The following is a 14,989-nucleotide window of genomic DNA, read 5'->3' on the forward strand; positions in this document are numbered from 1 at the left end:
TTAAATATATATATTTACGTACACCAAAATATATGTATGTTTTTTCTGTTTTTTTTTTTTTTTTTTATAAATTACAAATTTATATATTTTATATATACTATATCGTGACTTTAAATATATTACTTTTTACTTCTCATATATTTATTATGTTTCTATTCAAATAAAATTACATAAATTAAATAAATTTTTAACTATTATATTTATGTAAAAAAAAAAGACTTTCAAATATATTAATTTTATTTTTTTTTTTTTGTTAATTTTGTACTTTTGAAAATAATGTATTTTATTTTAAAGGATACTTTTCTTTTAATTCATCAATTTTATCTTCAAATGTTATTTCATATGGAAACCTTGGAAATTTATTACCATATATTTTTCTCATTAATATCCATTTTGTAAAACATTCAATTTCATATACAGTCATTCTATGAACATTTATATTTTTGCTTTTTAAAAAGTTATACATTTCTTTCCTAGGTTCGTAATCTGGATTTATTCCTTTAATATAGTACTCCCAACTTTTACTTTCGTCTGTTTTTAAGTCGTTAATGAAGTTTTCAAAATCTAAATTTTCGTTTTTCTGAACTGTACAGAAATTGTAAGTTTTAAAAAAAGTTTTATTTTTTCTGTTATACCAGTTATGAAATAATTTCCTCATTTTTTTTTCAATTTTTTTTTTTTGATTTTGTTAATCATATTTTATTATTTTATTTATTTACTCTTTTAATATTAATCTTTTTATTGTATTTTTTTCTTTTCATACTTAAATTTTTTATTATTCTATTTAGGTTTTTTTTTTTTTTATGCTATTTGTTTGTATTATAATTTTTATATTTCTTAAGAAAGCAAATACATTTTTACATTTATTTTATTTTAAAGAAACAAAATAAAAGGAAAAAAATTTTTTTACTTATTCCTTTTTTATAATAGTAATAGGACCAATTCAAAATTTTGCTTTAACTTTTTTTATTTTTTAATGTGCACAAAAAAAAAAATTAAATAAATACGTTTATTAAAAATTACTGATGTAGAAAATAATTGAAAAAATAAAAAATTATATTTTCATGGTATTTTTTTTGTTTTAAATTTAAAATTAAAGTAGAATGACAAAATAATGGAAAAAAAAAGAAACAATAAGAATATTAATGGACCAAAAAAGCTATCAAATCTTAGACGACCCTTCAAAGGTTCTTTTGTTTTTCTCCTAAAAAAATAAAAAATAAAGATAAAATAAAAAGTTGTATAAGAGTAAATTTATATTTAAAAAAGATAACTTGATATTTTATATAAAAAAATATATTTATAAAAATAGTTCCTAATGAAATAATGATCATATAAAAATAATTTTAAGCATGTTCATGGAATTAATTTAATAATAGATCAAAATAATTTAAAGTAATTTCACTATAATATAAATTATTTGGAAAAGCAATAAATGAATAAATTATAAATAAATTATATACATTTTTTTTTTCATTATCTTTGCATATGAATAAAATATGTGTAATTGTTTTTTTTTTATAATAATTAATGTTTTAATAAATCTTACTTTTGGATGATATCAATTCTTTTTAAATAAGTGGCATAAGATGATATTAAAGAAATGAACGAAGCTGAAAATAATAAAATAATAATGAAATCTAAATTTCTATTTTTATTTTTATATTTTTCTAAAAAAAGAGCTAATAAGTTAATATAAACAGACATAAGAGAATAATGAAGAAATGTTCTTTCTGCAGCAAAGTTGATTTTGGGATCAATTTTTAATAAATTGATATTTTCACATTTATTGATTTTTTCATTATATTTATTATTTATCCAAAAAAAAGTTTTATCTAATAAGTTCCATTTCTGTAAAGTGTTATATCTGGACAAATTAAATTGGTTCAAATAGTCAGTTGATGACATGTTATTTTTATAATTTTTATTATAGGATAATTCATTAGTATTTATTGAATTTAAATCTTTTTTCTCTTTTTGATAATTACGCGAATTTTTTAATATAGAATTAGTTAACTTATTTGATGACTTAAAATTTTCGTGAATATTTTTATATATCCAAATTGGTATATATTTAATTTTTTCTGAATGTAATAAGGCCATTGCAGTTTGATATTTAGAATATTTATATGCATTAATAGATTTATTGGAATTTAATATATCATTTATCCATTCAGGCATATTTTCAACTTTTAATTTTACTTCTATAATACCATAATTTAATCTAATAATTTCATTTTTTCCTAAAGCCTCTTCAGCTAATCTGCACCAGTGTTCTCTCTTTTCAACATATTCATTTAACATAGATACATTTGTATCTATAGATATTCTTACTGCATTATCATTGGTTAATTGAAACGCTGATCGTAAATAAGATGTTCTTATTATTGGCTCTAATTTGTTTCTTAAAATCTTTTTTTGTATTTCATTACCTAATTTAATACTTTTTTTTATTTTTTCTTCAAGAATAGAATTATCTTCTTTACTATTATAATTCTTTTTTAATAATTCTTTTTTTTTTTTACTTAACCTTTTGAGAAAGAAATCTCTTATATTTAATTCTCCATTCATAAATTTTAATACGTATTTTTGGTCTAGTTCAAATCGTTCTTTTGTTGAAGATTCTCCCGTCCATTCTTCATGATGAATTTTTCTTTCAATAAAAATAGTTTTGTTAGGATCACCTTCATTATCGTTATACCAACGAAATCTTATTAATTGAGCATTTTCATATCTGAGAATTCTTTTAGTATAACAACTAGCCTGTTTATTATCAAAATAAACAGACGTTATTTGCTGTGACTCATTAAATGGTTTAAAATTATTTTCCTTATCGTTAATATTTTTCTTCACATTAAAAGACTTATATTTTTCATTTTTGATAAAATATTTAAAATGGTTTTCTAAATCTTCATTACTAAAATCAAATATTAAATATGGCAAATGTTTTACAATTTTTACTTTTGTGTATACAATATCATCATACTTTATTAAAAACTTTGTAGAAGTTCTCTCAAATGTATCTGGTGGTTTCCATTTATTACTTTTATTCTGATTTTCTGTATTTTCATTTAATGAACGAAGTAAGGTATATAAAAAGGACAAATAAACAATTAAATTGTCTATATTAATGTTGCAAAATTTTTCTTTTATTAAACTTAATAATAACCACTGATTAATAGATATACTCATTACTTTATCAAAAAAAAAACCCAATTTCATTATTATTTTACTATTTTTATGGATATAAAAATCAAAATGAATTATATCACATCCTATCAAGTCTAACTGTTTTTCTATATCATCCTTTTCAATCCCACTCTTATTATACTCCAATGATTTTAATAATTTGTATATATTAATTAAGTTATAAATTATATCATTATATTTATTTTCTGCAAATTTATTTATCTTCTTTATCTCCTGGCTTATAATATCATTAAATAAAAATGGAGGTAGCATTTTTATTCCTAAAAATTAACATGAATGAAAAAAATAAAATAAAATAAAACAATGTGCAATAATGATAAATATTCATTTACATTTTTTTACATATATTAAAATATTATAGAAAAAAGAAAAAAGAAAAAAAAAAGATAAAAGGTCTAATTAAGTTTAATCATATAACATAACTATATTTTAACCTTGCTTATCAACCTTTTTAGCAGCATTTTGTATTAAGTCTTTTTCTAACTTCAATAAAAAAAAAAAATAAAATAAATAAATAGGGCAACTTAAAAGAGTAAAAATCAAAGAAAAAAGAAAGAAAAAAAAAAAAAGCAAAATTTTGAAGTCATACTCTTTTTTTTTTTAAATTAAATATTAAATAAAATTAATATTTTCTTTATACCTTTTTTTTATATTTTCTACCCATCCTTAATATGGTTCGTTTTATTTTTTTATATGACACATAATATTTTCTATAATGACTTGGTATATCATCCATTTTTTAATTTTTCCAAAAAAATTTTTCTTTATATATATATATATAGTTTTTTCCTTTTGTTCTTTTTTTTTTTTAAATATATATGTATTTTAATCTATATTATAATCTAGTAGAAAAAAATCATTTTACTTTAATATAGATTTTACGACATTATTAATTTTATTTTTATATAACAATAATAATAAAAAAATTTTCTTAATGAATTTTTTTTTTTTTTTTAATAACTTTTATATATTTTATAGCTCACATTAATGTGTATATTACTCATTACATCTTTTTTTTTTTTTTTTAAATTTTCCAAAATAATTATGTTATACTAAAAAAGTTAAAAAAAAAAAAAATTATCTTAAAAAAATTAGTTTGTAAGATAAAAAAATGATTTAATAGTATATTTTAAAGATACATATTATTATTTAAGTTCCTTTATTATAATTTATTATTTTTTTTTCATTATTGTTTATAATTTTTGTTCTAAATACAGTAACAGTAACTTGCATTTTTTTCTTCAATTTTTTTGGATTCCTTTTTAAAAATTTTAAATTTAAAGAATTAAAAAGTACTGAAATGTTCCCATTAACAAATTTTTTTTCTAATAAAAATGTAGAATTGTTTTAATCTTTTTTTTTTTTTTTTTCACCTACTTATGTATGCGCTTTTAAAAAAAAATTTTAAGTGACGAACTTTTTTTTATAGATTATTAAGTATGATATAATGTTAAAAAAATGTTAATGTTTCAAAGTGTTCTTATATATTTTAACATAATTTTTCTTTTTTCTGTTTTAAATATTACTTAAAGTTTGGTATAATTTAATAAAATAAAAATAATTTTATTTTTCATATATATGTAAATGACGTAATTAAATCAAAATATCCTGAATAACAAAAAAAAAAGAAAAAAAAAAAAAGTATAGTTATTAAAAGAAATAGCAATATTATTTTAAAAAAAAAAAATTTATTTTAAATATTGAAAATAGAGATTTATTAGCATTCAGAAGACATTTGTAAAAAAAGTAATGTAAAAATTTTGATTTATTTTAAGAAGTATTATACTTTTAATATCAAAAGATTAAAAAAAAAAAGTTATACTAATGACGATCATATATATAAATAAAAAGGTTTATAACTTTAAGAGATTAATTATCTAAGTGTATTCTTATTATTATATTACTAAAATAAATTAATAAACTTCTAAAATATATTTTTTTTTTTTTATGTTTTTGCTTTTTTTTATATATAATTATATTTAGTTATTAATAAAATGTATAGTAAAATCAAAATTCTTAGTGTTTTTTGGTTAGCTGCCAGTGGAGCATACTATATTTACAAATATAAAAAAAATGAACTAAAACATCTATTACAATTTATACTTTTTAATAAAAAGAAAGAAAACAAGAAAAATATGAATGATAGTTTAAAAGAAGGTAATTTGAGTGAAAATTCATCTAGTGTAAATAATGAAAGTAAATCAAGTTTTAGTAAGGCAGATATCTTGAATAATAATGTACCAAATAAAACTATAGAAAGTAAATCAAATTTTATTGAAATAAATAATTTATATGAAGATATGGAGCTTCAGGATACAGAGGAAAATGATTTAAGTTCAAAGAAAATGAAATATTCATCAGAAGATGAAAATATAATAACGGATGTAGAAGATATAAATAATATTAATGATAGGACAAATTATAAAGTTGTTCAAATAAAAAAAAAAAATAATAAAAAAAATAATATAAGGGAAAGTCCAAAAGTAGAGGAAGAAGAAAAAAAAGATAATTATAATTTTAAAGAAAATAATATAATAATACCAGAAAACTATAAAATATATTTTAAGTCATTTGGCTGTGCACATAATAGTTCGGATTCAGAATTTATGATGGGTTTATTAAGTAATTACGGTTTTAAATTTGTTAAAAATGTTGAAGATTGTGATATTTGTATTATTAATAGTTGTACAGTAAAAAATCCAAGTGAGGAAAGTATGAAAACAATAATTAATTATGTAAAAAAGTTAAATAATTCTAATAATGATAGCAATAGTAAAAAAAAAAAAACCCAAAATTTAGAATATTTATCTACTTCATCTTCTGGATTTTCTGAATTTGAAGACTATAGCTGTGAAAAAAAAAGAACAAATAATTATAGTAGTATTTCTTATAATAATGCATGTGAAAATAATAAAAAAGAATGTGCTTGTAATACAGAAGATTATGATGAAATAAATGATAAAAAAGATGTAGCTTTCAAAAATACAAATAATAAAAAAAGTAATGAATTAATAGGCATTAAAAAAAAAAAAAAAGTAATAAAAAATAATAAAAAATATATCAAAATTATTGTTTGTGGTTGTGTTCCTCAAGCAGAAAAAGATATGCAAATTTTTGAAAATATTTCTTTAGTTGGAGTTAATAATATTGATAAAATAATTGATGTTGTCGAAAATGTAATAAATGGATATAATGTAAAATATTTAAGAATGAATAAAAAAATGACTTCTCTAAACCTTCCAAAGATAAGAAAGAATAAATATATTGAAATTATAAATATTAATAATGGATGCTTAGGAAATTGCACATACTGTAAAACAAAATTTGCAAGAGGTGATTTGATGAGTTATAATATAAATGACATTATTAATAGAATAAAATATGTTTGTGATGAAGAGAATATAAAAGAAGTTTGGTTAACATCAGAAGATACGGGTTCCTACGGTATTGATTTAAATACTGACATAGTGAAATTATTAAAACAAATATTAGATAACATTGAAGATGGAGATGTTATGATAAGGCTAGGTATGACTAATCCTCCATATATTTTACAGCATATTAAAGATATATGTAATTTATTAAAACATAAAAATATGTATGAATTTATTCATATACCTGTTCAAAGTGGTAGTAACAACGTATTAAAAAATATGAACAGAGAATATAAAATTGAAGATTTTATATATTTAGTAGATAATTTAAGAAAATATGTACCGAATATAACTATATCCACCGATATTATATGTGGATTTCCATATGAAACTGAAAAAGACCATAATGAAACAATTAATTTAATTAAAAAGTATAAATTTCCTATTTTAAACATTTCCCAATTTTATCCTAGAAGTGGCACTGTAGCATTTAATATGAAAAAAATTGATACGAAAATTGTTAAAAAGAGATCTAGAGAAGTAACCAATGCTTTCCTATCCTATAATAGTAATTATAATTACTTAAAAGGAACTATACAAAAAGTTTTATTTACTGAATTATCTTCTAAAAGTGAACATATAATAGGTCATACAAAACAATATGTTAAAGTACTTTTGCAAAATAAACGCAATGAAAATATACATTTATTAGGTCATTTTACTTTTTGCAAAATAACATCAATACATAAATGGCATGTTGTAGCTGAGTTACAACCCTAAAAATATATTCTTATTTTTATCATTTTGCTTTTTTTTTTTATAATATATATTTGCATTAAACTTTTTTTTTTTTTTTTTTATACATTTATTCTTAAATATATATTTTATATCAACACGTAATCTTTATATATATCTTTTTTTTTCTTTGAAAAAATGTTTTTTATTTATTATCCTTTTGTAATTTTACAACACTATCTTTAATTTTTTTAATATTTCTTCTCCCCATATACCAAGAACTCATCTATTTTAGTTTATGTATTTTTTTATTTTTTTTTCTTAAGTGTTTAACTACTATTATTGTTTTTTAATATAGTGTTCATTTTTTTTCCTTCAAATATAATAGTTATCATTTGTTCATACAATTTATATTTTTATTTTATTTAATTTCATGTTATTTTAATTTGTATTTTTTTTTTTGTTTTTTGTTTTAATACTTCATTTTATATTTTTTATTGGAATATATTTTAAATCTCTTATTGTTAATTAAAATATTTTTTATTTGGTGATTAATCATTGTGTATTAAAAAAAATAAATATACTGAATCTTTGATATATCACATTTTTAAAAGATTGAGAAGTAAAAAAATTAAACACAAAACTTTTATAACTTTAATCATTTAATTTTTTTTAAATTTTTAAATAATATTTACGTGAAATGATATATATGTATTTTTTCTTTTGTTTTACGCAATGTGTATAGTTGTATAACATGAAGAAATGGAAATAAAAAAGAATAAAAATATAGAAACCTATCTATAAATATATATAATTATGCAAATTGCATTCAAAATTAATTTCAACTTCTATAAAAGGCTTGCATTTTTTATTCAAATTTTTCTTTTTTCTGTAATTTGGTGCACTTTTTTAAAATGATAATGTTAAGGAAAATTAGAAAGTACTCCAAAAAATATTAACTATTCATAATAAATATATATTTGTTATAATTCTTTATATTAATTTTTTTTATACATTTAAAAAAAAAAAAAAAAAAGATAGCATTTTTCTTTTTAATTAATGTAAAAAATATTAAGTATTCTCTCTTAATTTCCTCTTTTCCTTTTCAAAAAAATAGAAATATTATCCATTATTTACCTAATGTTAAAATTTAGGTGTATGAGCTCAGAAATATTAAAAAATATAAAATAATAAAAAATACAGTAAAAAAATATATTTCAAGTATAAGCAATTTAAATACACATTTATATATGTAAATTATTAAAAAATTAAACATCGCTTATAATTAGGCCAAAGTTGTATTCCTTATTTTTTTTTTTTTTTTCTGAACATTTTTAAATAAAAATAAAATTTTATTGATAATTAATTTATTTATACATTATAATCATTCGTATTTTGTTTATTTCCTATTTTCCCTAAATTTTTTTTTACATTTTCATTTTCGTTAAATTATCAATTCATATAAATAAAATAATTTCATATATATAATTTTTTGTATTTATATTTAGATAATTTTTTTTAATATAAAAATTAAAACAAAATATATATATATATATTATGTATTAATTTTTACTTCTCTTTTTTATCTTTTTTATCTTTTTCATGCATTATTTATTAGAACAAATGTTTTTATTTTTTTATTAAATATTTATACTTTTTCTAATAATGCTTTATTTTATAAGGTTGAATAATTTTGTTTTACATTATTATATTTAACTCATTATTTAAAAAAATAAAATAAATAAATAAAATAAAAAATGAAGGGAATTAATAAAATTGATTTTAAAAGGGTAAAGAGTTCCTACCTGGAAAAAGATTTAAAAATAAATTGTGAAAATGTAAAAGCGTCAAACACAAAAAACGATAATATTCTTGAAATAATTAAAAATGAAACAAATATAAATTGTTTAGACAATTTTGAATCAATTCAAAATAATTCAAATGAAATAGAAAAAAAACTTAATTATATTAAAAATTCTTTAGTTAGCAAAAGTGATAAAAATATAGGACTAGGTAAACATGATAACAACGAATACAGCAATAATTTAGGAAAAAAAGATGATAAAGAAAATGAAAATCTTTTAAAAAATGAAGTTGAAGGAAATTCAAAAGAAGACATTGAAGAAAATGAAGAATATCATAAAAATGTGGTATCAAATAAAATTGAGAATTTTACTGAAGAAGGTCTTAAAAATAAAATATCTAAATTTGTAAATAAAACAATAGATACTTATAATTCATTGAAAGTAGATAAGTTATTTTTATGCAAAAATATAAATGATTTAATTAATGATAAAAATACTGATATTTATGTTGATTGTTCAAATGATATAAAAAAAAAATATATTTATGAATGTAAAAATGCAGAAAATGTAACAAATAATACAAACAAAAACCTAAGTATGATGAAAAAAATAGAAGATAAGATAAAGAATAATAATTCAACTGTTCTAAAAAACATTTATCATGCATTTAGAGGAACCTTAAATGATTTTAAATATGTATATCTAGAAAAAGGTGATGATAGCATTGAATCATTGTATGATAAAATTTATGATTCCTATAATATGACTTATAAAATAACAAGAAAAGGTATAAGTGAAAATAGCGAATTAATACTAAATAATGAAACAAGTAAAATAGAAAACAAAAAGTTAATAAGTAACATGAGCATAAGAACAAAAAAAAATATGAAGAATGACGATAGCAATCAAAAAGATAAGCAAATTAATAAGGCGTATATCTATGATGAAAAGGAAAATAATAAAAGTTATAATATCCCAAATAATATAAAAAATAATTTCACTAACGAAATTAAAATAAGTGCAAACAGTGATGATAATAATAATATGAATGAAATGAATTCAATATATGAAAGTAAAGCATTTGAAGTCAAAAAACATAAGACAAATAATAAATTAAATAATTGTAAATTAATTAATGAAAATGCAATAAATTATAAAAAAAAATTATCAAATGAAATAAATAAGAATATGAATTATGATGATATATATTACTCAGACACAAATAAATTTGAATATTCAGATATAATTTCACACTATTTATATAATAAAGAGGATGCTAAGAATAAATATGCCACCAAAAACAAATGTGACAATAAAAATGAGTATAATATAAAAAAAAAAAATGTTACTAATAATATTGATTATGCGCAACAAAAAAAGAAGAGTAAAATTATTGATGTTCAAATTAATGATAAAAATGTTTTTGATATATCTCCTCTAACGCAAAAATATAAATACAGATCAAACATAATATTAACTATAAACAAAATTAAAAATATTGAAAAAGTAATTGAAATTAATATAAATATCAATGATATACAATTAAAAATCCCCGGAATGAGAATTGAAAACATAATATTGCCTTACAAATATTCTAATGATTTACTAACAATACAAATAAAAACACTAAATGAAGATGGAGATCAAATAGGTGAAATAAAACAAGAAAGAAATGATAAAATAAAAAAAAACATAACAAAAGAATATGATAAAAATACAATAAAATATCAACTAAAAGAAGAAATCTCCTCTACAATAAAGTATTATTATGTATTTATACCATTGAATAATATAACAGAAGAAATAATAAATAAACAATTAATTCTAATAACTTCAAAATATAAAAAAATATTCGAAAAAGAAAAATTATTACCGGATACAATGTATTTGATACAATCAAAAAATATTGATTCGATGAAAGAAAAACATTTGTACATTTCTATTAGAAAATGTGTTAGTGGAATTCATTTTTATCCTAGGGTGAATGAAAATAGATTGAATAATTTAAATAAAAATAATATTTTAAATACAAAAGGAAGCGATAGTACATTTAAACCAGTTTACGTTAGTTTATACAATGATGAAATAGATAGAGAAATAGGAAATCTGATAAATGAAAATAATTTAATTAATAGAATAAAAATAGATAAACTTCCAGAAAAAGGATATTATATGATTAATAATAATTATTTCCATTTTTTTTTTAATAAAGAAAATGTTTTAGTTTGCAATAATAATATAAATAATAAAATGGAAAAAAATCAAAGTAACATTGAAAATGCTAGTAATTTATTTAATTTAATGTCTAATAATTTTATAATCGTAAAGAGTTGTATAGATTTATTCCCATTTTATATTTTTCCATCACTTGAAGATTTGGATTATCTTGATTTTATAGAGAAAAACGAATACATAAAATTAAAATTTATGTTGCATTTTCTAGCAATAGTAGAGAATATATGCACAAATTTATGCTCATTTATGAATATAAATACAAAGTCGAATTCATTGTTTCATAAACATATTAAAGCAGTTCAAATAGATGATGAAAATAATAAAACAAATTATTTTACTTTTTTATACACGTCATATGATGAAAAAAGTAAAGCAACAAATTATTCCTTTAATTATGTTAAGCCGTTTATTTTTCAATTTCAAAAAGAATACGAAAATGAAAAAAAGGAAGAGAAAGATAATTTATTAGATGAATTAAACGAAAATGACCTTTTCATTTACGAATACGGAAGAAAACAATCATTATTTTTATATAATATAATAAAAAATTATGAAGATATAAAAAATATAGCAAGGTGTTATGATGAAAAAAAGCATATTTTTTATACAACTGATTATAATAAAAAACGATTTCAAGATTATTATATTAACATTTTATATAAATATAATAAATTAGTTGAAGAAGATATATACAACAAAGAAAATATATATAACTGTCAGGATGGAATAAGAGAAATAAAAATAAAAGAAACAGAAAGAATGAAAAATAATTTAAGACAGAATATTGTTTTAGAAAAAAATAATCATGATAAGATAAATCATAATAACTATATGAAAATACCAGAAAATATTTACTCCTCAGATAATTTTCCAACTATTAATAATAATAGTATTATATTAAAAGAGGAAGCAAAAATAAATAATACAAATAAGGAAAATCGTGAAAGACCAAATAATCTAAATAAGAAAGAGTTTAATTATTGTAATAATTTTGTTAAAAAATATTATCTAAATGATATAGAGCATAAAAGCAATAAAACATTTGCCGAACAGGGAAAAATAGAAGAATATAACAATTTTGATTTAAAATTTAAAATAACAAACAATGAAAAAAATAATGAAATTAAGCATAGACAAAATATAAATAATAAAACATATATTGGTCATGAAAACAATGGATTTTTTAATTCTAAAGAAAATAATAATTATCGTCTATGTGGTGATAATAGAACTATGAAAGAAGAAAAAAATAATACATTGAATATAGATAAAAATAATCCTCAAAATATATATCTAGATCAATTTAATACAAGTCAAAATGAAAAAGAAGATAAAATAAAACAAAATCATTATTCTAACGATATTTTAGATAATGTATATGGGCAAAAAAAGGAACAGTATATGTATAAAAATGATTCTTCTTACCAGAAATTCTTTAGACAGAAAACAAGTAATAATTTTGATCTTTCTTCAGAAAATTTATTTTTAAAATCATATGACTATCTTAATAGAAGTGACAAGGAATATTTTGTCAATAAAAATAAAACAGAAGAAGAATATGAAAGTATGAGAAGCAATGTTATTAATTTTAGCGAAAATGGCATAATTTTGGGTAGTTTTTCTGATGAAGATGAAAATAATTCTAATGATATATTTACCAATAACATAATAAATAATAAATTATGTATAGAAAAAAGTATATATCATGATGAAAATAGTGAAAAAATAGTTAAAATACTAAATTTTGAAAATTTAAAAATACATAATGAAAATATTAATGACGCTACAAAAAAGTGCAAATTAGTTCAAAGGAATGAAAAAAATGTTTAAAGAAATCCTAATACTATAAAAAAAAAAAATTTAATAATTATACTTATTTTGTAAATCATATATAGGATCTCTTTTAATTAAATGATGAAATATAAAATGAAAAAGATACAAAAAATAAAATATGAATCAAACCTTAACATATAAATATACATATATACAGTATATAAAACTATATTTTGTAATAAAATATATTATTTGTTAAAGTATATTGTAAAATTATATTATGATATAAATTAAATATTAAAATATAATAATAATTCATGCAATACTAGTAAGAATATAGAATAATGTTATCAATATGATAAAAAAAAAAAAAAAGAAGATATATAATTATGTAATAACTATGTAATTTTTATTTATAAATACGCTAAATTAAAATTTTTTTTTCTCTCTTTTATTATATATATGATTATCTTTTTGTGTTTAATTATAATATTTGAATATTATTGATTTATTTTTTTTTTAAATATTTTTACTTAATTTCTTTTTCTTTTTATTTTATTTTTTTATTTTGATATAAACAGTTGAATGCAAAAAACAAATTTAATGAATTAATACTAAAATATGTCTGTTATATTTATTATATATATTATGACCTAATTAAATATTTTGCTTCATTTTATCATATTTTTTTAGACTTAAATAAGTGTAAATATAAAGATAAAAAAAAATCATATGAATTAAAATAAAAAAAATTAATAACTTTATCAAATTTTTTTTAAACTTTTTTGTTATTAAATTTCTGTAATAATTTAATTTTTGAAAAATATTAAGAGTTTTCTTATTTTTGTTATGTCTATTTTTTTCATTAGAATTATTATGCTCATTTCTTGATGCGCTATCTTTATCTCCTTTTATATTCGTTCTATGAAAGAAATATATTTATTATAATGAATATACTTATTCTAAAAAATATATATTTTTTTAACTTAAAAGTTATATTTTTACTTTTTTATATCACCTTTTCAGTAAATTTATATATAGTGTGAAATCTGGATTAATAAGAAAAAAAAATTTAGAAAAATAAATAAAATATATAAGATTCTCTGAATCAAAATACATATCGTAATTGTCACACTCGATGTTAACAAAACATTTTTCACTTAATGTACTTGCTATAAAATATAAAAAAAATTGCCTCTACTGCATTTCTTAAATTTTTTATTTTTATAATTTTTTTTATTTTATTTGTTATTTCTCTTTATTTTTATTTATTTATTTATTTTTTTTTACTATTTAGTAAGTTATATCCTTTTTTTAATTTTTTTTTTGAGCTGCAACCATATTCACAAAAATTAAAATTTTCATCACAAAAGTATCGCCAAGAACATGAGATATTTTCTAATTCCTTATTATCCCCTAAAGAATCTACATAAATCATTTGATAGCATAAAGTAGCTATAAATAAATGGCTAATACTTAGATAAAAAAACAAAAGCATTGTTCATGTTCTTATTAGCATATGAATGTTAAATAATCATTAATTTAAAAAAAAAAAAAATATATATTTTTATATAAAAAGAACTATTTAAATTATATAACTCTTAAAGTATAAAAAATAAAAAAATTCCTATAATAATATTTAGACAAAACACAAATATTGTGTAATTTTATGTTAAAGATACAATAAAAAAAAGTTAGGGATTTTAATTTTATATATATACTTCATTATTTTTCATTTTTCTTTTTCTTTTATTTTTATTTATTAAATTATAACATACTGCTACTTTATTTTTCATATTATATATCTAATTATAAAATAAATTAGCATACACTATAACGCGTTTTTAATTTTTATAC

The 14,989-nt window shown here is 18.1% G+C and overlaps 5 protein-coding genes across 5 annotated transcripts; 2 read left to right on the forward strand and 3 right to left on the reverse strand.

The window, feature by feature from the left end:
* Positions 1-283: 283 nt before the first annotated feature.
* On the reverse strand, positions 284-658 carry PRELSG_1125900 (conserved Plasmodium protein, unknown function; the record flags this gene model as incomplete). The annotated part of the gene is made up of 1 exon (XM_028677536.1): positions 284-658. One exon carries the CDS (start codon positions 656-658, stop codon positions 284-286), a length of 375 nt encoding a protein of 124 aa, XP_028533915.1.
* Positions 659-1,062: 404 nt separating this feature from the next.
* On the reverse strand, positions 1,063-3,946 carry PRELSG_1126000 (conserved Plasmodium protein, unknown function; the record flags this gene model as incomplete). Its single annotated transcript, XM_028677537.1, has 4 exons — positions 1,063-1,204; positions 1,550-3,470; positions 3,645-3,693; positions 3,851-3,946. 4 exons carry the CDS (start codon positions 3,944-3,946, stop codon positions 1,063-1,065), a joined length of 2,208 nt encoding a protein of 735 aa, XP_028533916.1.
* Positions 3,947-5,204: 1,258 nt separating this feature from the next.
* On the forward strand, positions 5,205-7,364 carry PRELSG_1126100 (radical SAM protein, putative; the record flags this gene model as incomplete). The annotated part of the gene is made up of 1 exon (XM_028677538.1): positions 5,205-7,364. The coding sequence occupies one exon, from the start codon at positions 5,205-5,207 to the stop codon at positions 7,362-7,364; it is 2,160 nt and encodes a 719-aa protein (XP_028533917.1).
* Positions 7,365-9,076: 1,712 nt separating this feature from the next.
* Positions 9,077-13,189, forward strand: PRELSG_1126200 (conserved Plasmodium protein, unknown function; the record flags this gene model as incomplete). Its single annotated transcript, XM_028677539.1, has 1 exon — positions 9,077-13,189. One exon carries the CDS (start codon positions 9,077-9,079, stop codon positions 13,187-13,189), a length of 4,113 nt encoding a protein of 1,370 aa, XP_028533918.1.
* Positions 13,190-13,789: 600 nt separating this feature from the next.
* PRELSG_1126300 (conserved Plasmodium protein, unknown function) lies at positions 13,790-14,630 on the reverse strand (the record flags this gene model as incomplete). The annotated part of the gene is made up of 3 exons (XM_028677540.1): positions 13,790-14,054; positions 14,151-14,304; positions 14,423-14,630. The coding sequence occupies 3 exons, from the start codon at positions 14,628-14,630 to the stop codon at positions 13,790-13,792; spliced, it is 627 nt and encodes a 208-aa protein (XP_028533919.1).
* Positions 14,631-14,989: the final 359 nt, after the last annotated feature.

Source organism: Plasmodium relictum (assembly GCF_900005765.1).
Source record: "Plasmodium relictum strain SGS1 genome assembly, chromosome: 11".
Classification (NCBI taxonomy): domain Eukaryota; phylum Apicomplexa; class Aconoidasida; order Haemosporida; family Plasmodiidae; genus Plasmodium; species Plasmodium relictum.